This window comes from Notothenia rossii (assembly GCF_949606895.1).
Source record: "Notothenia rossii genome assembly, chromosome: 6".
NCBI classification, from domain to species: domain Eukaryota; kingdom Metazoa; phylum Chordata; class Actinopteri; order Perciformes; family Nototheniidae; genus Notothenia; species Notothenia rossii.
The window spans coordinates 40,957,773-40,984,420 of record NC_136909.1 but is presented as its reverse complement, the minus strand read 5'-3'; the positions used below and the strand labels follow the sequence as shown (position 1 = coordinate 40,984,420).

Below are 26,648 nucleotides of genomic sequence, written 5' to 3'. Positions count from 1 at the left end.
GGCCTCACCAGTGTGAACAATACAAAAGCATGCTTAATTTGTCAGTAATGTTAAATAACATAAATGTGTTTGTTCTAGTAGCGTTTAACATGTTCAATCTTTGCATTCTTACATCCTAAATTATAATAATTCATGAAATACTGCATGCTTGCTGTGTCCCAGGTGCTGATTCATGTAGCTGTGTGAGAGGGAGGAGCGTATAGCTGCTCGACCTGTTATGTAACTGCAAACACCATTATTGTTGAATCTGCAGCCGGGGTTTAGCCAATCAGTGCGCTCACAGCTGGTGAGATGTGTTGGCCCTCCTCTGATTGGCTGGAGCTTCTCTGGTGAGGGCCGAGAACTGTGAGATCAGTGGAGGATCTCTGAGTGCTCAGCAGATCCATTGGATAGGATGTGGGTAAAAGGGGAGAAAGTTCAAGTGGCTCATCAGGAGAGGACTAACCTACACCTGTCACTCATTGATTACATTGATCTGTGTCCCAGCCGCGTCCATTGGTTCATACAGTCACACCTCAGACCCTCATACCTGCTAGAAGTCAATCTGGAGACTCCTGCATCACATTTATGACTAATGGTTAAATGTGATTTATGAAAATAATCTCAGTTGCACTTCTGCGGACCATTTTCCCGAGGAATACAATGTGATTCCATTTGTTTTGTTCCATATAAATAATATGTCATTTGTAATAGATTAGTTAAATCATGCAAAAAAATCATTTAAATGTAAAGTTTAATTGAACATAACCAACGGAAGTTGTTTAACAGTGTGTCCCATTCTTGCAAATTGTATACTTTTATATACAATACACACACATAATACCTATAGGATATTTATATTTTTCTCAAAAGATACATTTTCATTTTATAAAATAATAATGATAATAATTTATAATTATTTTACTTGTCCCTCATCAATTCTCCTCTTCTATCCTTGCCTGATTTCATGTTTCTCTGTCTGTACAGGCAGCAGGCATTCGGCCTCGGGCCCTTTTGTTTGGAGATAAACTGGCACCTGTTTTCTCAGGCTCTCTTCATCAGCTGTGTTACTTCTTAGTATGCATGAAGCAAGGTTGTAAACGTCTTCTCCTTCAGATAATGATAAGTCAGAGAGTAAACCGGATCAGACCGAGGCCTTCCGAACTGGTTATGTCCTCTGATGGAATGTCTGATTACTGACTCTGTGTGCGGAGAAGGAGCACTTTATTGTTGGTTCTTAGCAAATGTCTGACTTGCTGGCTGTAACTTCAAATGAGTCTTCAGTGTCTGACATCAGTTTGAAGCTCTCCTTTGTACTCCTTGTGTTCCAGTGCTTTGCTCCAAGATGTAACCCTTTGCATCACAATAATAATAATGTTATTTATATGGCAACACAGTGAACCTGTTGCAGATCAGTGCACAGGTGCTTGCTTTTCAACGTGCCCGCTAATGTTTCTATTATTAAATGTCTGCTGATAAAACAATCTATGAACAGTGAAACAGAGCCATGCCACGTTGCATCTTTACTGTACATGCAACACACTTCAAGATTTCATACAAACTAGACGGAAAAACTGCAGACATGAACCTCAGCTCTTCAGCAACGTGTTCCATATTCCAATTCTTGACAAAGCATTAATCAAAACAGTACAATGTTGTTGTTGTTTAAGTCCTTTTGTATTTATTACAAAATATATCCAAAATGGAAGAGTCTGTCACTTTCTGTAGATCAGGGGTGTCCAAACTATGACCCGGCGGCCAACTCTTTTTCCTTTTCAAATAAATGCAGTCATTTCTTATAAATGTACTTATGAGGCAATATCGGTAGTGGTCCAGCATTTTTTAAATATTTTTCTCTATGTAGCCCTCAGCTAAAACAAGTTTGGACACCCCTGATGTTGATCAAAGCAGACACAATGCGATGGTTTGCATCACACATAAGAACACTGTTCTTCAGCCCTGTTTTTGTGACAGGAAATGCACTGCGGGTGGGTTGAGAATTGGTTTCCTTATGGTAATTAGAATGTATGATCCCAACAGGAATGGGCTGATGATTAAAGGATTCTTTGATTGGGACCCCACCTGTTGTGAGAGGAAGTCAGCCTTAAGTGAGGTGTGCAATCATTAATTATCTGGATCCAAGATAATTAATTATTCATATGTTCCCTTATTCTTTCCTTGTTGAGTCTGTTATGGTTATTCTGTCTGTATGGTTCACAGAAATGTATGGGCTGAAAACTGTGACACTGTATGATTCATTATATTCAGTGTGGTCATGTGTTCCCATGCACATTCAGCAGTCACAAACATTCCCTGTGTCTGTTTCCCACTGCTTCATTTGGCAACAGGACAACAGAAACATTTGAAGCAGAACAGCTAGACAGCATTCTTACTGTAAATGTGGGAATAAAAGAAGCCAGCCCCATAAACACACACAGATACAGAAAATGAAATATGTCCACTGAAGAGTCTGATTAGCATCATATCCAGCATAAGAGATTGGTCCAAAGACACTCCAGTGTTGTGTTGAAAGCCCTTGAAAGACAGCTGAGCTCTGCTTCGATGAATAATGAATAATTGTTTTCTTCCATATTGTCCATATGTACTGCTCTGTCCTGTGACCTGGGCTCAATGCAGGAGGCTCTCAGGAGGCTTTCTTTGTGCACGTCCCTGGCTCCTGTAGGTTCACTTTGGATCTGCAGACACAGACAGCAGTCAGGTCAGATTCATCATGATGTATGGTGAATACACACTGGTTGTACATTCTTCACTTACATTTCTATCTATTGCAATTAAGCTATGGCTGTGCTAATGCTGTGCAAAGTGAAACATGTATGTGCTCTTAAAAAACATGTATTCAAAGGTTTAACTATGCTAAGAAAAGGTAGTTGCCTTGTCCCATGTTAGTTTATATTATTGAGACCCTGCAGACCAGGACCCAAGCCTGTAATAAGTAAGTCGACCTGGAAAACAAGAATTAGAGCGTTGCCGCTGTCTCAAAACCTTCAATCCCAAAAATCGGTTGTAGTTTGAAATGCCACTAAACACCATGTACAGTATATATAAATATCCCTGTAAACAAAAAGAAAGTGAACAATCTTTTCAGTTCCTTTCTGTGTCTTCACAGAAACATACACGTGTATGTTGTCACTGAAGAAAGATTAATTGATGAATAAATGTTGCTTACTTACATAATAATAATAATAATAATCATACCTAACAAGCTAGCTAGTGTGTTAATCAGCAACAGATGTGTTAGCTTGTAACTCTGATGCACAAACAGCGACAAACACAAAGTTGGCAAGCCTTTACATTTTTTCTATCTTTCAACAAAGATGTTTCCAATTATCAGCAGCTGTTGTGTTATTTACGTAGTGATGCTAACACTGATGGGGACCAAGTTCTCTGAGCTCACTAAAACCAGTTCTTAGTAGTGATAGAAACATTTTTCTTTTGCTTATCTTTCTGCTGTTTGTGTAGACATAGAGGAATCATGTAAATGTGTGAATGAGGGTTGGTCGCTCTCACCTGTTGTGTGTCATGTGACTCTTGACCAGGTGGCCTGCAGCCAGAGCAGACATCAGTGAAAGCTCTCCAGCCAGCACGGTGGCACACACTACCCGCGCCAACTGCCGCGCGTTCTCCCCGGGACAGTCCAGACTGGCGCCCTGCACGCCCAGCATCTGCACACACACACAAACACATGAATGATTGCTCTAGCAAATTAGATTAAAAGTATTGTGATATATGCTTTTCACATTCATTTCTTAAGTTCTCAAAGGTAATACTGCTTTGGTGTCGAATAAGAAATCATTTAACAATCCCAGGGGAAAGTTGTTTTTTTTACGTTTGTTCCATAAAATAGAATAAAATAAAATATATCATATAAACATAGGGAAACATTTAGCAAATAAGGTAAAATATGATGTATGAACAACAGAAATAAAAATAATATGTTCAATTAAGATAAAATAACATATAAGAATATGAAATTATTTAAAAAATATAGACCTTCTGGGTGAGAAGATGTAGACTTTCTGCTGTCCTGATATCATCAATACTTTAGCTGGGATGTGTGTGTGTGTGTGTGTGTGTGTGTGTGTGTGTGTGTGTGTGTGTGTGTGTGTGTGTGTGTGTGTGTGTGTGTGTGTGTGTGTGTGTGTGTGTGTGTGTGTGTGTGTGTGTGTGTGTGTGTGTGTGTGTGTGTGTGTGTGTGTGTGTGTGTGTGTGTGTGTGTGTGTGTGTGTACCCGGAGGCAGGCTTGCTGGGGGGGCAGGCTGGTTCCTCCCCCTACAGTCCCCAGCTCTATGGAGGGCATGGTGCAGGTGATGTACAGATCCTCCCCAGTCGGTCCTGACGCTTCCATCAGGGTGATGCAGTTGCTGCTGCCCACTGACTGGGCTGGATCCTGAGGACACACACACACACACACACACATACACACACACACAGATTTAACACAGGAAACACAAGAAGACATGAAAATACACAGGTGCAGGATATTTCTTTACCTGTCCACAGGCTATGTAGATGGCAGCCACCAGGTTGGATGCGTGTGCGTTGAATCCTCCGATGCTTCCGGCCATGGCAGAGCCCACCAGGTTCTTACTGATGTTCACCTCCACCAGAGCTGCTGTTGTTGTTTTCAACACCTGCAGCACAGCCACAACACACAGTTAATATGAGATCTGATCATTCTGATGAATAGAGTTTAACTTATACCAAAGCTACTGAAGTGGCTAATCCTGGGTTTTAAGCTTTCTGAAGCCACATCAGGTTAGGTGACAGCGTCCGACACACATTTCCAAAAAGCACGCACAAAGATGTTGTTTGGTTCCACTTGAAGACATATGATATATTGAACAATAACTTTCTTTTGACGTTCAAGAAAAAACTAATAAATTCAAAATCCATATTTCATTATTTTGATCAGGCAATCGTCAGAAATAAGGTGACACAAATAATGGGCTAAATGGTGCGCCAAAAGTACTTGAAACAAGGTGCCAAACTATTGTCCTCTACTATAGAATGATGCGTCAAATAATGTAGTTGGAAAACTGTAGGCCTTCCACCATCTTACCCAAAAACTCACAAATGTCTGGTCCATTTAAAGCCTCGCCCACAGCGTAATTGTGGAGGACTATGTTTTAAAATCTGCAGCATTGGGTAATTCAAAGGTGTTCATTCTTGACTTTCAAGTCTCCTTCAATGGATTTCTGTTTGTTTCTGTGTATATAGTAAAGACCACGGACAGTAAGCTGCAGCCTCCTACCTCTCTGACCACTTTAGCGGGGATGGTGGCCTCACAGACGGCAGACTTGCCCCGGCCTTCGATCCAGTTGATGGCGGCAGGTTTCTTGTCTGTGCAGAAGTTCCCACTCACAGCTATCACCTGCACATCTGGGAAGTGCTGCTGCAGTATGCTCAGAGCCTGCTCTGTACCCTGCAGGAGAACATGCTTCCTTTAAAAAGAGAGTAACATCTTCTCACACAGCCAGGGGGTGCTGGGTGATAAAGGCTCTAGCAGGCTAAGTGACAAGTACCTCAACATTGTACTTAAGTAAGTGTGGTTTGTTGCTTTCACCCCTTTTATTCGGAGCGCATTAAGGGACATGGATAACAACAATTCATTGAGAAAAAGATATTTTCTCCTGCAAAGTTACCAGTGCGTACAGGAGGAGCTGGAGTGTGCAGGAGACCACTAGTTAATTGCAGACTGTTACGTTGATGTGTGGAAATAACAGTGAATAGAATAGAATGGGAGGGATGAAAGCCCTCTTTAATGGTCACACATGCAGAGCACACAGCACACAGAGTGAAATACATCAATTGAGCTATATTTAAAACTCATTTGAAAGGACATTTACGGCCAGAACTGTAGAGCTGTCTGTTTAAGCACTGGAGTGCACTGATGATACAATTAAATTGTATTTGTTTAGCCTAATATCAAACATTACACTTGTCTAAGAGGGATTTACAGTTTGTATAGCATACCCGCGAGGAATTAACTCTCTTCAGCATACATCGGCAAAGAAGGAGAGTCAGTAAACCAGTCTGCATCGATCTATGAACTAATGTCAGGGATGTTCAACTCATGCGCACAATTTTTTTTTTTTTTTTCCATTAGTCTTTGGGGGGCTCCGTACTTTTAATACACTAAGTGGTTGTATGAAATTGCACCCGCTGACTATCCACACAGCCACAACAGTTACCTTCGAGATCATATTCATCCCCATTGCATCCCCGGTCTTGGAATGGAAGCGGATGTAGAGATTCCTCCCGGCCAGACCGACCAGCAGCTTCTGCAGCCGAGCAAACCTGCCAACAGCAACAGACCCTCTAAACACAGAGACAACACGCAGACACACAGCACAGCCCAGACTCTGAATCCTCGTCATGTCCATGTCAGCGTTTCTATTTTACCTGCTGGTGTTGTCAAAGGCGTCTCTGATGGCCTGAAAGCCGTCCGTGCTCTCCAGCCAGGCCTTGACCTCCGCAGCATGGCAGGCAGAGGGCAACCTCACCACGGGTCCTCGCGTCATGCTGTCGGCCAGGATACGACAGTTGGCTCCGCCTCCCAGCTGTGAGATACAGTACATAGTATTAACATAAAGTCATCACATCGCAACCCTACTGAAGAGCCAAGATAAATTGAAAAGGCTGAATGAAATAACCAAAAACTTTCTTTTTTGAAATTACATTTTCATATAATTTTCAGGAGTCATGCTTCTGATATCAGCTGAAGAAAAAAGAAATAGCTATAATTAATCACTTGTTTTTGTTCTTCAGGAAAACACAAAGTCTGGGTCTTCCATGTTCAAACCATTTGAACAGATCACCAATTTTTCTTGTGAACACAGTGTGTAAATTCAATGTTGCCATAATATAAAAATACAGTAAGTTGTTTGTGGTTATTCTGGCTGCACACTCCTATGTGTACCCGATAACTCATATGTAAATAATAACTAATCTAACTTCACAAAGCTTGATCTGTGAAATTATACCAGAATGAGCATTAAATATACATTAATTTCTGTCAAAGTGAAATTATTGTTAAATGTAAATATATTTTGTCCGCCCTGTTACAATCAATTGGACACTTACAGCGATTGCTCGACAACCACGGTTAGTGCTGGCAACCAAGCAACCCTCTGTGGTTGCCATTGGAACCTGGAACTGCTTCCCATCCAGATGCAGGGGTCCAGCCACGCCCACAGGTACGGGCATGTAGCCAATCACGTTCTCGCAGCATGTGCCTATCACCTGGAAAACAGAAACATGAATGAGAAAAACGTGCGTGCGTGCGTGCGTGCGTGCGTGCGTGTGTGTGTGTGTGTGTGTGTGTCTTCACCTTGGAGTAGTCGTAGTGGGTGTATGGCAGGGAGGACAGTGCAGAGGGAGAGGGCAGTTTGGAGGATAAGATCTGTCTGCGTATGGCCACTCCTCTCTCCGGTTTCTCCATCATGGCCTCCAGTTTGTATGCAGGGATGTGTTTGGAGTTGACCAGCTGCATCACCTCAGCATCGCTCAGGAAACGAGCCCCCATCTGTAGAAACACAACCATGCAGGGACTTAAGGTGTGTTTACACTGGACGCGGAGGGAAGATTCATAATTTGAAATCATTTGTGTTTACTAGTCACTCAAACTAGACGCGCTGGCAAGGTGGTGGGGCTTATCTTATCGTTCCTGTCTATATTTACTTAAGATTGGATAAACCAAAATATATATTTTTTTAATATACCAGTGAAATAAACCCACACTTTGATTGAAAGTGCTGTTGAGAAATAATATTGAGAGCTTCAGATTCAGCCCATTCCATATTTGAACACCAATTATCAATAAACTGTGTGACATAATGCTTGTCCTATAGGGCTATAGTGTTGGCTTGCATTCTACAATTACAATTTATAGGAAATGGATTACAACCAACTGCCTAATATTTAATTTCATAAAAGCACCAACAATTTTTTTAGCAGATAATCAATATTGAAGCAATATCTGGACTCCCTACAATGGGATGTTAGCCTTTGCAGCCCATTTACATGCACAAAAACCTATATCACACACTACGGGAAAGGTAAACCCCATAAGCCTTATAGATCTTTTTTTAAATCTCCGCTTCTGATCATTTCAACATGTCACGTGAAATATCCTCCTCCCCTCATGCAGTGCGGGAGAAGTGAAAGCTGGACCTGCACGAGTTGAGTTCAGGCCAGAGGAATCAGTGTCTTATCTATTGGCGTCATGCTCTAATTGGTTCAGCCTCAAAGAGAGAGTGGAGTGAGTAAGCTTATTACAACGCTCTTAGATCAGACTACTGCCTCAAACCTGCAGTCTAATTGGTGTGGCGACTGAAATAGACACCGGAGCTAAAGGTGTGCCGAGGTAAAGTATAAGCAAACCCCCGACTTGTTTGAGACTTCAGATGTGAAAGGTAGCTTTTCTCTATATTTTACAATTGATTTTAAAATCCTTACATTTAATTTTCTGGCACCCTCTTATCTCACTGATTCTCTGTCATTCTGTGTCCCTGGCCCTAATGCCTTCAACAGCAGGCTTTTTAAATATTTCAAATGTCCCCCAAAATAAAACTGGGGAAGCAGATTCTATGCCCCTAAACTGTGGAACATCCTACCAAGAGAACGCCAACTAAGTTTGGCGGTGATGGCGAAGTCGATAGGGACTTGGCTTGGCAACTGGAAGGTCATCAGTTCAAGTCCCGGCAAGACCAAGGGCTACCGAGATGCCCCTGAGCAAGGCACCGTTCCCTACACTGCTCCCCGGGCGCCGTTCAAAATGGCAGCACACTGCTCCTAACACTACAATGGGTCAAATGCAGAGAAACAATTTCCCCACGGGGATTAATAAAGTATATCAAAATTTTAAAAAGCCTTAGTCGGCATTTTTGTTTTTCATTTGCCGATTTAACCTCCTTGTAGTCCTTGAAATATCATATATCACGTACATACAGTATGCTGCATGTGTGTTAACAACTTTTGAACTTCTGAGCTGAATTTATTTTTTCTGTTTATCTTGCGTTGTGTGATTTTGTTGAAACACAACTTTAACTTAGATGTTTATCTGTCGCTAAATTCAAAACTAATTAATTGCATTTATTATTTTGTGTATTTTTCTAGAATTCTATGGAATCATGTGTTATAGGGGGGTCATGCAGAGTAAGGGCGCCTATCCCTTTAAGAGAGAGGGGGGGGTTACATGTGTGGAGTGTGCATGTTGAGAGCGAGCGAGATGAGAGTGAGTGTATGTCTGGAAGCAAGGGTGTAACTTTGGTTTGAGAAGTGGGGGGGACACAAAACAGAAAAATGTTCTCAATTTAATTCAATTTCCTGCCTTTCTACAAATATATTAGGGACTATGGTGTTAAAAAATCCAAGAAAAATGTGTAGTGTATATAATGAGTGTGCACACTTATCTAGTATCCTATCCATGTGAACCTGTTTTATTTGTGATGACCTCACATCCTCTAGTCTGGGGTCTGGGGGCATGCACCTCGGGAAGAGTCTTTTCTTAAAATGAAGTTAAATGCATCAATCTGGTGCACTTTGAGGGCTACATTAAGAGATGTATGGATAAAGCTCTCAACACTCATATGAAACAGAACTGTATATATTTCAATAAACAAAAAAACTTTTTTTTTTCTAAATATATTAGGGACTATGGTGTTAACAAATCCAAGAAAAATGTGTATATAATGAGTTTGCACACTTATCTAGTATCCTATACATGTGAACCTGTTTTATTTGTGATGACCTCACATCCTCTAGTCTGGGGTCTGGGGGCATGCACCCCGGGAAGTTTTTTCTTAAAATTGAAGTTAAATGCATCAATCTGGTGCACTTTGATGACTACATTAAGAGATTTATGGATAAAGCTCTCAACACTCATATGAAACAGAACTGTATTTATTTCAATAAACAAAAAAACATTAGAATATGCTCACAACCAATAACAAATATTTGATAAACTCCTCTCTCCTATCTTTATCTTACCTAGTCGGCATTCTTTATTTTTGTTTATGCATATTTGACTAATCACTCCCCTTTCAAACTGTGTTTTTTATTTTTGTACTGACCTATAGTACACATTGGAAGGATTTCTTAACTTATTTTATATACAACTAATATGGAAATATTTGTTTACATAGATGACCAAACCATTTGAGACCCACTGAGATAAGACTTAGACTAAAGTTTACAATCTAATCCCTCAGAGTCCTTTACCTTCCTGAGCTGATGTTATCTCTCTTAGTCACACAGGAGAGGACTCTCCCTCTCCTTATTGTTGAAACAGCTTCTAATCTCCCTTAGCTCCAGTCCAAGCTAGCACCAAATGCTAACAACAACCCCCAAAAATCTCTCTCTCTCTCTCTCTTTTTATCTCTCTCTCAAACGATGGGCTCGTGCCCCACACACACACAGACGCTCCTCCGTGACGATGACCGCTCGCGTAAAAAAATAATAATACACATTTAAAAAGTGGGGGACACACAAATGGGATTTGAAAAGTGGGGGGGACATGTCCCCCCTGTCCCCAGTGGAAATTACGCCCATGTCTGGAAGTGAACGGGACTAGCAGCAGCTATAAATCTGAATCCAATGTCAGCTAAATTGCAAATAAATACAACGGCCTCCGAATATGAAGCTTGACTGTCTGTTTTATTGACTGGATAATTGAACCCCCTGGACGACTATCCCCTGTGTTCCTCTGCAGTCTGGGAGCTTCAGTTCAAGTTCAACAGATGTTTGCATCATGTACTCATGCTTCATGTGTGCTAACGTTTAACGTTAATGCCTTACTTTCTGTTTGTCTTAAAGGTCCCATGTCATGCTTTTCCGGTTATTACCCGTCCCCTTGTGTGTTATGAAGCTTTTTATGCATGTAAACGGTGTGCAGAGTCAAAACCATCAAAGTACACCCTGTAGCGAGTAAAACTCTAACACAGAAAAGACCTGTCTGTGCTGCCCCAGAACACCTCGTTGGAGATACGTCATTGTCCATTGTTTACTTCCTGGGTATCGTGACGTAGGAATGGCCAGTAGCCGCGCCCAGAGCTATGACGCGATACGGTCATGCGGTAACCGGAACCAAATGGACCAATCCGTGGAGCCGTTACGTCCGCGGAGCCCTTACGTTAAGCCCCCGCTGATTGGTCCAAATTGACCAATCCACGGACTTCCTCACACACACACTCAGTGCAGGCAGCTCTGCTGATTTCTCCTCCCTGGCTGCAGGCTGATAACAGACAGTTGGGATCGCGGCGAAATTCTCTCTGCAGACCCATTCTCACAGCGTTTATCAACCTTTTTCTTACTCAATATCAAGCCACACTTATTGTTTTTACTTCAGTCGGACTTTGTGTGTGCTCAGTGTGAGTTTGGCTGTGTTTCGCTGTCGCTAAACATGGAAACCACACCTCCACGGAGCTCAGCGGGATTCACAACGTCCCGACCAATCAGAGCACACTGTGCTCACAGGGAGGGTGGGGGCTGGAGCTATTGGAGCTATAACGAGCCATTAAAGGCAGAGAGTGAAATTCAGTGATAACACGTAGTTTACAGAGATGCTGTATGAGAAACCAATGTGAGTTTGGAAAATTGCACAATATAAATCTATTCTAGTAGACCTCAACAATGGAATTATGATCAGTGGAAATGGCCATAACATGGAACCTTTAAGTTGTGTGCCATATTGTAAAAGCACTACGAGCGGCATCCTGTGTATGAAAAGTGCTATACAAATAAAGCTTTATTATTATTTGTATTATTTATGTGTAATGTACCTCAGGGTTGTTGAGGATGGCCACACATTGGTCCAGGTCTCTGGGTTTTTCGGGGAGGCTGGGCTGATTGTTCTCAACCTTGAGCTCTTCCCCCCCCACCACGAAGTGGCTCTTAGGCTGGGTGTCGGCGGCCGGGGCAGACAAGGGCCGGATCACTTCATCTAGGGAAACAAGGCGTTAGATACAACCATGCCACACAAGTCCATCCGCTACAGTATCACCACTGAGCACAGACGCACCTCTCTCTGCCTTGTTGGCGGGTGGCGGGGCGGGGGCGAGGGGTCGGGGGGGGCATGGCTCTGTCCTGCAGCAGCTCTCAGTGCGCTGCCGGGGGCTGGGGGCGGGGGCGGACATGGTGATGGGGTTCTTCAGTGACAGCGTAGACTCCATCTCGACCTGCTCAAAGAAGATGTACTTGATGGCCAGCAGCAGGGCCAGAGCCAGGCAGATCACCTGCTCTATGTCCATGGTGATCATCCTGCAGGGGGGAGACAGCAACATGTACAACGTCTTTTATTCTGATCCAAGCAAACACTCGCATTAATGTATGTATTAATGTTTTCTTTATGCGGAGAAACTAAAGATCACATTTTCCTTCTGACACACTGCAGTCTTTTTTTTAACAAGACTTTAACTTATTTTTATCTAACAAACGTCTTGGTGTGTCAGAAACAAACGTATTACTACAGGTTGTATATCATTCCCTATCTGGAAATACAGTACTTAGGAACATCAAGACTAGAGAGTGTAATTGAATCACTATCTTCACTTTTTCTTAAAATGTTTATTTTTGTCCATGTACTTTAACGTCATGTGTTAATATAAATGTTTGTATTCTATTTTTAAATTGTTTTATTGGACATTCTTACTTAATCTTTACTTCAAACCTAATATACAGTCTCTGCTGTACATTGGCCTTTTTGCATCTTGATCTAGCCTTCGAGCGCACATGAAGTTGAAAGCATGGCCATCACCAGCCTTACCTGGTGAGGTAGAAGTGCCAAAGTGGTTTCTCTGGCTCGATCCTCCTGGGGGAGAGGCTGTCCAGCTCCATGCCAACCTGAGGGATGCCCCCTGAGGTGTGGATGGACAAGGGCTCTGCGATCCAGCGGCTGTGGGCGTGAACCATCACCAGGCCCAGAGACTGCACAAACAGCATGCCACACAAATCACATTATTGCTTTCCACTAACCTAATACAGTTGTGTGAAATCTGTTGACATAATACATTTGATTAAAGTCAACGTTTCAGTTTTTTCAGTGGACCTACCATGATCATTTTGACCCTCTGGGTGACGGGGTTGGGTTTGTGGTCCTCCTCCTCCTCCATCACTCTGGAGAAGTGGCTCAGCTGCCAGATCGGGTGTCCCTCCCGACTGTCACGGGACAACTAAAGCAAACACAACACCATCAGTCACACCAACCGAAGCACATACAGGTACACACCTACACTGGAACATTGCGCCAGTGCTGAAAGAAGTATTCAGGCGCTTTACTTGAGTGAAAGTACCAATACATTACTGTCAAAATACTTAAAAGTAAAAGTCCTGCATTCAAAATCTTATTTAAGTAAAAGTACAATAGTATTATCAGCTAAAGTATAACAAGTAAAAGTAATCATTGTGCAGAAAAATTGTGTGTGAATATGATTATAATTATACTGTATATGTGAAATTTCTAGATAATAATGTTACATCAAGTAGCATTTTACTGTTGTAGACAAATAAAGTTCTGATGCACTTTTGTAAAATATTTAAATAATTGGACTCAAAGAGACAGTGACTTAAACACATTTAGTCCACTAGTTTAATTTATAGAGATGCATTTTTTTTAAATAAATATAGTGGAGTAAAATTACAAAGTAAAGTATAAGTATGAAATAGCATTTCATGGAAATACTCAAGTGAAGTACAATTATACCTCAAAATGGTACTTTAGTTCAGTACTTGAGTACAAATACTTAGTTCCTTCCCACCTCAGCACTGCACCCTTACCTCCAGCACCAGGGAGACACACGCAGGGAAGAAAGTCATGAACACAAAGTAGTTGGCCAGGACCGACATGCAGCCGAAGCAACACATGATTTCCAGCTGCCGCACACCTGGAGGACACGAGACATGTCAGAGGCCACAATGTCACCCCAATGACCAAACAGAAAGCCACCACTCCCTTCATACAGTGGGGGCTGCTCACGGTGCTGCTCTTCTGCATTTGCTATCGGGGAGATAATCTGCTCTGTGTCCGCAGGGTAAAGGTTACAGCTATGCATTAGTTTGTACAATGTAGGAGGTCAAATTGGCAGCTTTATAACAGCCACACTGTTTTTAGACAATGCATCTTAAATATCTTGTTATGTCAAAGACTCTTGAAAACATCTTCATTTGAGAAGTATCTCAGATAAAAAAATGTTTTTAAATCACCAACTAACATTAAAAAAAACGACCACTTTTGAGCAATTTTGGATTATATTTGTAACACACCATATTTAGTTTAAAATACATTTTCCTGCTAATACAAGATCTGATTTATCTTAATATCCCATGTTATTTCAAGAAATCTTACCAAACAAATGTTCACTTGTTCTATTGGCAGATTTGTTTTATTTATTACGAGGCATAACACATTGTTTTCATTATTTTTTTACTTTTTTTCTTTAAATCCTGCTACATGACACACGTGCATCATGCTTGACATCACTTAAGCAACTTTCAGATGTGAAGTGTTTCTAATTACGCATTCTCAAAGTCATGTACAGTTTTACAACAAACTTTCTAAACTGCACAATTATCCTATAATTGAAAACAATTCTATGTGTAATTCATGGATCAAAGGATCATATGGGATCCAAAAATGATTTGTCTATCGCTGTTGACTACCCGTAGTGGTCCGCCAGCCTGGGCGGGAGTTCACTCAGCTTCAGTAACCACACCTAACACTGATTTCACACTAACAATAAAAAGTCTGAAAGCAGTGAGTACCTGACATAGTTCCCACTCCGATCACTAGACACTCCACCAGGGCGTCCAGAGTGAAGGTAGGTCCCAGTACTGCCATGCCACGAGCAATGTTCTCCCTCACCTCATCCTGATATAGAACAGTAAATTAGTTTACTGTTGAATTGTCTGTGAAAGTTTTGAGTATGATGAGTGCATATTTCTTAGTACCTGAGAATTAGAGCTTAAGGCGAACTTGGCGAGAGCGCATGCTTTGGAGAGGTCGATGAGAAGCAGGAAAAACGGCAAAGCCTCACTGGAGGACAGAACAGAACAGTCATGTTGAGTTTTTTTAACAAAGACACTGGGGATGCATGAAAGGATGCAGAGTTGTCCTTACTTGAGGCCCGTGAGCTCTTTATCCAGGAAGTGAATGACCACTGTGCTGAATACGAAGCTGGAGAATATGGTGAAAAGACCAGCAATGCCTGCAAGAGAGTACATGAGATGCATATTATAGTATATACAGTGATGGATAGTAACAGAGTACCATACTTAAATACAATTTTGAGGAACTTTTACTTGACCTGAGTATCTCAGCCTAGGTTACTTTATTTTTCTTCTCCACTACGGTTTGAAAGCCAACATTTTACATTTTACTCCTCTAAATTAATTTGACAGCTTTTTTCCTAGTTACTTTTTAGGTTTAGATTATTAGCTAATACAAAATATAAATCAATTATTAAATGAACTTTAAGCAGAATATAAAGTTATTCTAATTAGCTATACATTTACCCGTTAGGATAAAACACATCAATAATGATAATATAAACCCAGTAACTCCATGTATGAACGATTCTGAAATGGGCCATTACGCATAAGGAGTACTTGTACTTTTGGTACTTTGAGTATATTTTTGATGCCAGTACTTTTGTATTTTTAATTAGTTAAGGTTTTGAATGCAGGACTTTACTTGTCACAAAGTACTTTTAAAATATAGTATTGCTACTTTTACAAGAGTACTTCTTCCACCACTGGATTTATATAGCTAGCTTCTTCCTCTGCCGTCATTACATCCACATTATCATATTCACCATGTTATAAACATCTTCTGTACCCTTAAATACTTTACCTAAAATATATTTTGACCCCAGTTGTCTCAAGTTCTGGAACTGGAAGTAAATATAAACGATGGCGATGCAGCGTGTGATGGTCAAGATGATGATGTCACTGCTGAGGATTTGCTGTGAAGAGAGAGGAACAAATGCCTGGTTGAGTAAGGGATGAACTAAAAAGAATAGTTGGGCATATTGGGAAATATCCTTAGGCTAGAGCCGTCAGCTGGTTAGCTTAGTTTAGCACAAAGGGAGGAAACAGCTAGCTGACAGGCTCTGTCCAAACAAAATCCACACAGCAGCACCTCTAAAGCTCACGTATTAACCCATTCAATTCGTTGTATTCATACTGTTCTTAAAAACAATATGATGTGATGTTTTTGGAGGTAATGTGTCAGAATATTTCATAGCCTGCAACAGATGTTTCTTAGAGGCTTGTTGTCATGCTAGGTTGCCAGCTAACCAGTGCCTGATGACAAATCAGAGTATCACCATACATATTCTCTGGATGTCTTTTCATGGCAAAAAATGGTGGATCCCTATAGTTATGGACTTAACCCCCCTCCCCTCTGGCAGGAGGCTGCACTTCATCAGGACCAAACCTCTCGCCACCTGAACAGTTTCTTCCCCTCTGCTACCGGCCTCATCCAATCCAATCCATTTTATTTTTGTTCTCTATCTGTATTTTAAATTTGTGTTTTACTTTTATTTATGCACCATGACATCAAGTCAAATTCCTCATATGTGTCAACCTGGTAATAAACCTGTTTCTGATTCTGATTCTGAAAAATGCTGCATGTTTTGTGGAATTTATAGCTATTAGTCATGAGTCATGCAAGTGCTTATTGAAACTAGGTTGGTGTCCTACTCTCCGTTGTGTGGTGGATCAACTGTCAAAGATAACGGATATATTCAGAATCAGAATAGATTTACACATACAAGGAATTTACTTTGGTATGAATGGTGCATAACGAGACACATAAAGACAAACATGTAGCACAAAACAGTACTTTTATAAAAGTTATTTAAAATAACTATTTTAAGACTATTGTTACAAATTAGAAATAAAGAAAATAATTACACAACATATAATTATGAGAAAACCTGGGTACAGTAAAATATAATAACATATTACAAAAACTATATTCAGAATGAGGAGCTGTGTGCAACATGTTGAAAAGATTGTGCAGGATTTACAATATTAAATAGAACAATATATTGTTTGCATGATGTGCATTAATGTAATGCTTAATGTTTTTATGGGATGGATACAAATAATACTAATGTTCTTGATCATCTGACTCACCTCCTCTGTTTTTGGGCAGTCAAAGTTCCAGCCACAGATTTGGTCGTTGCCAGTGAACATGTTCATGGACATCATACAGATAGTGAGGGTGACTGTGCCAACGATCACCTCCCAGGGGTGGGAGGCCACCAGGAGGCCGTGCATACGGAACAGACGGGTCAGCATGGTGCAGCAGAGCTAGCAAATAACACAAGTACAGTCATGTTAGCCAGGAGGAAGGAGTCAGCTCAGATCCGTAATCATCGGAAACACAACCACAACCAAACATCAATGATTAGAAGTGATGATAATAATGATACATTAAAATATATTTATAAATCATCCATGGTATATAGTTAAATTGACAGCTCCTCCTGTAAATGCATTGATATTAATAATGATAATCCAGGTAAACTGCAGATAACAACACATATAATTAAAAGGAACATTCTGCTTTATGAATTGGCTATCTTGAATTTATTTTATCATTTATTATCTATATTTTATAATTTTCTTTCACTTTCACATAAATAGCCTACCAAAAATTAAACGTTACATAAAAATATACTGTATTTATTTTAAGGGAGAGAATTAAAAAATAAAAGGAAAACTCAACTGTTGTACAGTTTATGAGTTGTTCTGTACTTTTATTTGTATATATTGAATATATTATTACATATCCATCAAATGTGTAAATTAGTCAGTTTACTCTATGACATTCAGCAGCCACAAAACAAATAATTAATGATATTTTAAAAAAGTAAAACATTTCCAATTAAATCTTTATACATAAATGGATAACAAATGTATTACTGCTTTTGATTGCTATTGAAAGAAAACATTATAGCCACCTGGTAATTATTTAAAAGTAGTTAAAGCACAATGTGCAGAAATACCATAATAATGTGTTCATCATTGTTTCACATGTATGACACGCATTGGGCAGTCATTACGTGTTCATGTGTTAAGGCGTGTAACACAGATAGTGTTTAAAAATGGTTTCCATATTACACATACATTTTTGATGCGTCACTTCTTAGAGTGTATACTATATTGTAGGCCTAGACTAAAATGTCACATTGCCTGCTTTTGCTGATTTTCTTCTTTTTGGACACCTGGTTTGTAAAAAAATACTTCAAATCCATACAGTGAGGCCATTTTCTACACTACTGCCGGAATTGTATTTATAGTTTTCACTTTCTTTGGTTCATTTGTTATTTTTCAGATTGAGTAGGTGAACCTATATGTTCATAACATAGTGTAAATGAGCTTAATCCACTGTTTAAAATCGAAAACGTAGCTTTTGTTCAGATTTTATTTCAGCTTTTTTAAACTGTATAGTATGTGGTCATGTGTTGTGCACTATTATGGTTAGACTGAATAAAATAATGAAATAAAAGGCAGGAGTTGCTTTAAAAAATTTAAAAAACACTCAGTACATGTTTTACTTAATAAACAGTCACATATCAAGCCATTGCATTGCATTTGATATTAAGGTACAAAAGTATCTGAAAGTGATCAGGTTACATTACTATTCTATTGTGATACTTAGATTAGTTTTCTGATTTAAAAACTACTTTTAACGGAATACAATTTTCAAGTAACACTCCAAGCCCTGGTTAACCTACACTGACTCATGTTTACATCTTACATCTTTTAATTATTATTTTGTATTTATCATTAATGTATTATGAATTGAATATCAGCATGATCCTGCACAATAATCACTAACTCACATAATTTTTTCTATTATGTTTTCTTATTTCTAAATGTATTTGTTCTTGTATTCCTTGTGTCTCTTGTAAAGAAAACATGTCGTTCTTGCATTTATTCAAAAATGTTTATGAATTTAACAGTTCGTTTTAAATATCTATGTAGGCTATAGATGTCGCAATGTACATAGCTTTGGCAATACAGTTTGGTCGTGCTAATAAAGCTATTTGAATTGAGTAAAGAGTCTGCCTTACCTTCGGTGGTTGGAGAGTGATAGTTGAGACAGCCCAGACTCCCGGAGCATAGACAGCCGCTCACACTCACCGACACACGGAGTGAGCGTCTCCCCTGCAGCTCACAGGACAGATGGAACGATGGCACGCTACTGCATCATCCGACACTGCAGCCAATCACGTCGGTGACCTGCTTCACCAGCGTGTTTTCCACGCCCCGTTTCCTAGGCGACAGCCGTAAAGGGGCGGGGCCAGCGCGAGGACGCCTAATCTCGCCACCACACAGACTGAGAAAATGCATAGAGAGCCTATGGGCTGTGAGGGAGTGTATGGTAATCTGAATTACAGGGGAAAACCTTTATACTTTGTAGACTTTTGTCACGTTAAATCGAAGGTGTTTAGTAGAACAAGATACACGTTAGTACAAACTTCACAAACTATGTGTACAAAAGGTTTCACAAACAGATAGAATGGTGGTGGCCATAGGCTTAAATCAGAGGTGGGGAAAAAAGGACCTAGAGCTTTATAGGCTAGCATTACTACAGTGTACAAATACTTTAATTTGTAGTCAAGAAAAAGGACAGCATTATTCTAAAATGTTTGTGTTATTAATACAAACATGTTTTGTAATAATGTTCTATCTCTGCAAAGTAACTAGTTACTAAAGCTGTAAAACAAAAAAAGTGGCATAACAAGTAGGATACAGCATTTGCCTCCAAAATGGAATAAAAAAGTATCATAAAGTCAAAATACTCAAGTGAAGTACAAGTACCTCCAATTAGTACTTACTGTAAGTAGGCTACAGTAACTGAGTAAATAAACAAAGTTAAATGATTCTGTGTGAATGGAAATGTTTTGAGCAGGAAATCATGTTCCATAAGGAAATGATCAGAATAAGAAAGAGGTTTATTGCCAAGATCTTTTCACGTTTTCAGGAATTTGCCTTAATCCACAACGCCTATAGTAAATGATTCACTTACTGTAGGACCAGCATCTACTCGGAGTGACCTAGCATCAGTGGCTATTAGATAATAGCATAGTTTTCTCTTTACATGCTCTTTACACAAGGGGTGGGCGGATCGATCCCAAAATATCGATACTTCGGATATTACGTTACGTTACAAAATATCGATAGGCCTACTCGAGCCAATAGGATCGATACTTTTATACTTCTTTATAATATCTGTTTTTTCCGTCTCCTCTACTTGTCAATTTCTTCAAAAAACTATGTGCAGACCCTATGGTGCAGACGAACACAAGTATAGTCTTTTCTTCTCTCTCCACTGCTGTTCTCCTCTCCTGGAGGCTCGCGCACGCGTAGCGCGCTCCCTGCCTGAACGCCGATTATCAAACTGACTGACTTGTTTGCGTGGTGCCGACACGTAAATGTAACAAAGTTCGTGACTCCAGCACGCAATGCGGTGTTAAGGAGTCGTGGTGGAGTCACGCATTCTGGTGAGATCAGGTTGGACTGACAGCAGCCAGCAGGGAAGGACAGCAGCAGCCAGCGACTCGCTAGTGCAACACACACACGCGCATGATGGCTGAGAGAAAGAGCAGCGTTGTGTGGAGCAATTTCACAACTGGCAATTCAAATATAGCGAACTGTGATGTGTGCAAGAAGACAGTTCGCTACTCTGGCCACTTTGTATTGTTATTTTTCATGTTTGCACTTTACATTTGAATCTGATTCGCAGAATGAATGGAAGAAAGTAAAGAAAAGGATTGAGAATGAAGAGTCCGCAGCTAAGCTACATCCAGTGGCCTTGACTAAAGCGATTCACAAAGAATTTGGATCGATAAAGCAAGCAAGATTTCTGAGCAAAGGACGGATGTTGGTTGGATTGATGAATGCAAAACAACAGGAAAAGTTACTGAAAATGAAGACCCTGAATGAAGTTTGAATTAAATGCCATGTTCCTGGAGCAAATCGGAAAATACTTGGAGTTATCAGTGGAGTTCCCATAGAAATCGGCATAGAAGAACTCAAGAAAGAAATGAAAGGGGGAAAAGTGTCTGTAGTTAAGCGTCTTCCTACTAGGTATCAGGGTAAGATAGTGGATAGTTTGTCTGTTCTTCTTCAGTTTGAAGAAAAAATACAACAGAAGATAATGATCGGTTGCTTTCTAGTAAGACAATTCATCGCTAAACCTCTGCGGTGCTTTAAATGCCAAAGGTTTGGGCATGTGGCAGACAAGTGCAAAGCAACTAAGACCAGGTGTCCGACATGTGCGGGGGAACATGAATATGGTAGTTGTATTGCAGGTGCTAAGGTGAAATGTTGTAACTGGTGGGGAACATAGTGCTGCGTATCAGGGCTGTGAAGTGCAGAAAAAGGCCAAGGAGGTGCAGAGATACAAAGTGCAAAATAAAGTCTCATATGCTGAAGCAACAGAAAAGGTTTCACTAAACATAGCTAGGAAATCCCAAGTAGCATCAAGTATGTTCTCTTCAAAAGATTTTCCCAAACTCCCACAGGCAAAGGAAAGCTCCACAAAGTGTTCACATAAGTGTGTGATACAGTAGGAGAGGATGCATTGATTGTTAATAAGTACAAATGTGTGGCCTTTATTGGAAAAGTAGTGAATGTTGCTTTGCAACAAACAAAAAAGAGGTCAAGACTGAAAACAATAGTGGAAGCAGCACGTGAATTTTTGGGGATAAAGAATATAACCGTTGAAATTATACATGATATGCTAGCCACCAATAATGATGATTCACAGATTAGTGAATAGATTAATGGTTTTTCTCATTCTGCAATGGAATGCTAGAAGCCTTATTGCAAATGGACAATAATTCAAGACCTATATATATCAGTTAAAAGAAAAACCAGACGTTATTTGTATTCAAGAAACATGGCTGAAGACTCATTTGGACTTCATAATTGGGGGATATACTGCTATGACAAGATAGAAATGATGGCCAGGGAAGGGGATGTGCAATCTTTATCAGAGAAGTAATGTCTTATAGTAGGCTAACATTTAAGAACAGTCATGATTTAGAAATAGTGGGTGTAGAAGTTTGGATTAATAAAAGGAAAATTAGTGTCCTGAATTTTTATAATCCATGTAATAAACTCAAAATAGAGGAATTAGACAGTCTTTGCCAAGGAAATGAATTAATATGGTGTGGTGATTTTAATGCACATAATACAATGTGGGGAGGGAGATCAACAGATTACAACGGACAGGTGGTGGAGGATTTAATGGAGGCAAAGGAATTAGTTTGTTTAAATAATGGGCAAGGTACAAGACTCAATTTTAGAGATGGAACAGAGTCTGCGATCGACCTAACTCTTGTAACAAGTGAATTAGCTTCTGGTAGCAGTTGGGAAGTATTGGCAAATTACAGCTTTGGGAGTGATCATCTTCCGATTATAATCAAGTTTGATATAAATCATGTGGTTGAGCTAGACGGTATCATGAGATGGACTTTTTCTAAAGCAAATTGGGAGATGTTTGCTAAATTGTGTGATAATGAATTTGATCAGATTGATATGGCAGGAAGTATTGATGAAATAAATGAGCAATTTACTTCAAATATAATTAAAAGCGCTAATCAAACTATTGGGAATAAAACTGGTAAACTTAGTAAATGTGTTAAGATGGTACCGTGGTGGAACAAAGAATGTAATGATGCAATCCGAAACAAAATCAGGCTGTTTGGAAAGCTAAGAAAGACACATTCATTACACAATTTATTAGAATATAAAAAGGCACAGGCTCAGGTAAGGAACATTGTTAAAAGAGCAAAAAGGGAGTGTTGGAGAGGATTCTGTTCAAGTATTGGGAGAACTACACCATTAGATTAAGTATGGGGAATGGTTAAGAAGATGAGGGGAATAAGACAGCAGAGTAACCTGCCAGTGTTAGAGATTGGAGGGGAAGTTGCCACTGGTGCTTTGGAGAAGGCAGAAATTCTAGCTAAAAATGTTGTCAAAGTTCATTCTTCGGAAAATTTGACAGAAGAAGGTAAGATCAGGAGGCAGGAAGTGTTAGATGAACATCCTAATGTATATGAAGAAAGACATTCGTCGCAGAGGGTTGTAAATATACCTTTTTCTATTCAAGAGTTGAGAAGAGCATTAAGTAAGTGTAAAATGACTGCTCCTGGGAAAGATAATGTATGTTATATAATGTTGACCAAATTAAGTGATTTTGCATTCGGAAAGCTGCTGGAGATGTACAATAAGATCTGGGAGAAAGGGAAGCTGCCAATAATATGGAAAGAGTCTGTCATTATTCCTATTAGGAAACCTGGGAAAGATCCAACCAGTGCAGGGAGTTATAGACCTATAGCTCTGACATCACACTTGTGTAAAGTTATGGAAAGAATGATAACAGAAAGGCTGACATACTACATTGAGAAAAATGAACTAATGACTCCTTATCAGAGTGGGTTTAGAAGAGGGCGGAGTACTTTAGATCCACTGCTGTGCCTGGAGTCTGAAGTCAGGAAAGCCCAAGCGAACAAGGACTGTGTTGTAGCTGTATTCTTTGATGTGGAAAAAGCTTACGATATGATGTGGAAGGAAGGATTATTAATGAAACTTTATTTTTTACGAGGAAAAGGATAGGTGAGGAGGTTAGGTCAAAACTTTATGGACAAGATCTAAAGAAAGTGAAGACATTTAAATTTCTGGGAATATGGTTGGACGAGAGAGTCACATGGAGTACTCACATTGATAAAGTCGTAGATAAATGTAAAAGGGTTTTAAATGTTATGAGGTGCTTGGCAGGCACTAAGTGGGGGGCTGATAAAGCTGCTTTGAGGAACGTATACACAGCCTTAATAAGATCAGCCATAGAATACGGACTAATAGTGTATGGTTCAGCTGCATATTCTTCTCTTCAAAAATTAGATAGAGTCCAGGCACAAGCACCAAGGATATGCTGTGGGGCAGTCAGATCTACACCAGTGTCGGCACTTCAGGTAGAGGTCGGAGAAATACCAATTTCTTTGAGGAGAAAACAGTTAATTGTTAATTACTGGGCAAATCTACAGGGCCATAAAGATACTCACCCTACTAAACAAACTGTACAAACAAGTTGGGAAAGTAACAAAATAAAAAAAGAAAGTTTTTGTGTTTGTGTTTCGGAAATATGTAAGGAATTCAAAGTTAAAGAATGGAATATTAGTCCGACGGTGTTGTTATCAGCTGTTCCACCATGGTTGCTACCTCAACCTATAGTAGATTTATCATTATTGAAACGGTTACAATCAATGAAAAACAAAATCAATGTACAGGCTTATGTGAACACTGTTCCACATGAACAATATGGGCACTTTATAAAAATATTTACTGATGGATCCAAAAGTCCAGAAAATGGTCTAACTAGTTGTGCATTTTATGTTCCTGAGTTAAAAGTCAAAGTGGGAAAGCGTACAAGTGATGACATTGCAGTATATACAGTAGAGATGATGGCTATCTCTCTAGCACTTCAGTGGGTAGAGGAAATACAGCCAATGCGAGTGGTCATTTGCTCTGACTCCAGTGCAGCTCTGGAGAGTATAAACAACTTCTCGTCAGAATGTCGTCAGGATATTTTACATGACATTTTACACATCATGTTTAGGCAGTGCTTGAATTGGAATAAAAAAGGTGCCAGTACTCTAAATCAGCAACAAGTATTTGGCACATAGTCATAGTATATCCTATAATGCTGGTGGGTTTGTCTCTTTACTGTATATTTTAGAAAGGCTCACTGTACTTAAACAAAATGACTCAGGGTGCATCTGAGATTAAAGGGGGTGCAGTGGTAAAGTGCTATTTTTATAAGTGGGGAGTGGACCTGACACCCTCTAGTCTAGGGGGGTCCGGGGGCATGCTCCCCCGGGAACATTTTTTTTTAAATATTGAAGTTAGATGCATCAATCTGGTGCAATTTGAGAGCAAAATGAAGAGATATATGGATACCTCTCAACATCCATAATGAAACAACTGTAAACAGATTTACTTTCTTTATGGATATAAAAGAAAGTAAAGCTTGACTCCTACTGGCTGGTTAATGACTCCTCGTCCCTGAGGCCACTACCAGTTTTTTGTGCCATTTTGCTGGATTTATTTGTCAATAGCGTTGCTGCACAAAGTGATAGCCCTCTAGTTTAAATCTACTACCCAAAAAGAAACATATGGAGATGGGTTACTATTTAAAAACAATTGCAAATCTATTTGGGAACAGTGGGGCCGGGCCTCAAATCCTATAGGGAGGTCCGGGGGCATGCTCCCCCGGTAAGATTTGTTTTTAAATGTTGGACTTAAATGCATCAATCTGGTGCACTTTGAGGGGGAAATAAAGAGACTACACCCATATGAAACAAAAATGTATACATTTAAATAATCATAAAATCATAAGTACATGGCCATAACCAATAACATACAATATCCAATATGAAAAAACATTGAAACTTGTTTATTTATTTGTTTTTGGTTCATTTATAGTTGTGAGTGTGTCTGGGCTCCTGAATCGGCCTCTCCTGTCTCCCTCCTCTCCCCCCTGCTCCTCTTTGAGGCAACAGCAAAGATTAGTTTTAGCTCTCAACAAGTTTATCTTACCTTTTTTCACCTAGTTAACATTTTGTTTGTATTATTCATGCATATTTTACTAATTACTACCCCCTCAAATGGAAATATGTGTTTACATAAATGGTGACCGAACCGTTTGAGACCCACTGAGATAACTTAAACTAAGTTAACTATCTAAAGACTCAAGAGAGTAATTTACCTCACCAGAGCTGTAGTTATCAGCCTCTCAGTCTGACAGCACAGGACTCTCCCTCCACCTTGTTGTTGAAAAAGCTCCTTATATCCGTTAGCGCAGCTAGCTAGCACCAGATGCTAACAACAATACACGTAACCGGTGCGCGCGCTTTCTCGCTCGCTCGCGCCACACATACACCAACACACACCCTCCCGAGCTTGAATGACACACAGAGACCAATCGAGGGCATTAGTATGATCTGTATGAAAGTGGCAATGTCGGCAGGCCACGTCATGTAGACAGCCAGTCACCCTCTGTGAGGCAGAGTCAGACCCACATTTGCGCTGCGTTGCATTTACAATATATACGTATATAGCCGGCGGCTGAGTACCGGCATTTTACTGAGTACCGGCACCTTGCCGGTACTCAGTAAGAAGTGCCGGTACTACATGGGTAAAAATCAGAAGTGCCGGTACTGCGTACCGGTGAGTACCGGCCCAATTCAAGCACTGTGTTTAGGTTAGTTCATCTGGGAATTGTTGTGCAATTTGTGTGGGTTCCAGCACATGTGGGTATTAGAGGGAATGAAGTAGTGGATCAACTGGCAAAATGTGGTTTGAAAGCAAACCAGATTGATATTATGGTACCCATCAGTACAGCAGAAGTAAAATATGTTACAAAAGTGGTTATCAAGCAACAATGGCAAAAACTATGGGACAGTAACACCAAAGGGAAGACATTTATACCAGATACAAAGGGAAGTAGGAACAGGAAGCACGTGGGGGAGTAGTAGAAGAGAACAGAGCATTAACAGCAGGATAAAATTGGGACACTCAGGATTAAACTCATCACTGCATCTGATTGGAAAACATCCAAATGGCAATTGTGA

General features: G+C 40.0%; 1 protein-coding gene across 1 annotated transcript; it reads right to left on the bottom strand.

Annotated features, from left to right (window-relative positions):
• Positions 1–1,634: 1,634 nt before the first annotated feature.
• On the bottom strand, positions 1,635–19,236 carry LOC307044374 (3-hydroxy-3-methylglutaryl-coenzyme A reductase-like). The gene is made up of 20 exons (XM_079689546.1): positions 19,080–19,236; positions 17,134–17,310; positions 15,845–15,956; positions 15,113–15,200; positions 14,944–15,028; positions 14,758–14,863; positions 13,774–13,880; positions 13,050–13,169; positions 12,764–12,924; positions 12,020–12,258; positions 11,781–11,941; positions 7,331–7,525; positions 7,084–7,242; positions 6,403–6,560; positions 6,192–6,297; positions 5,252–5,422; positions 4,491–4,631; positions 4,229–4,387; positions 3,508–3,662; positions 1,635–2,675 (listed from the first exon to the last, which is right to left on the bottom strand). Exons 2-20 carry the CDS (start codon positions 17,296–17,298, stop codon positions 2,624–2,626), a joined length of 2,640 nt encoding a protein of 879 aa, XP_079545672.1. The 5' UTR covers positions 17,299–17,310; positions 19,080–19,236; the 3' UTR covers positions 1,635–2,623.
• Positions 19,237–26,648: the final 7,412 nt, after the last annotated feature.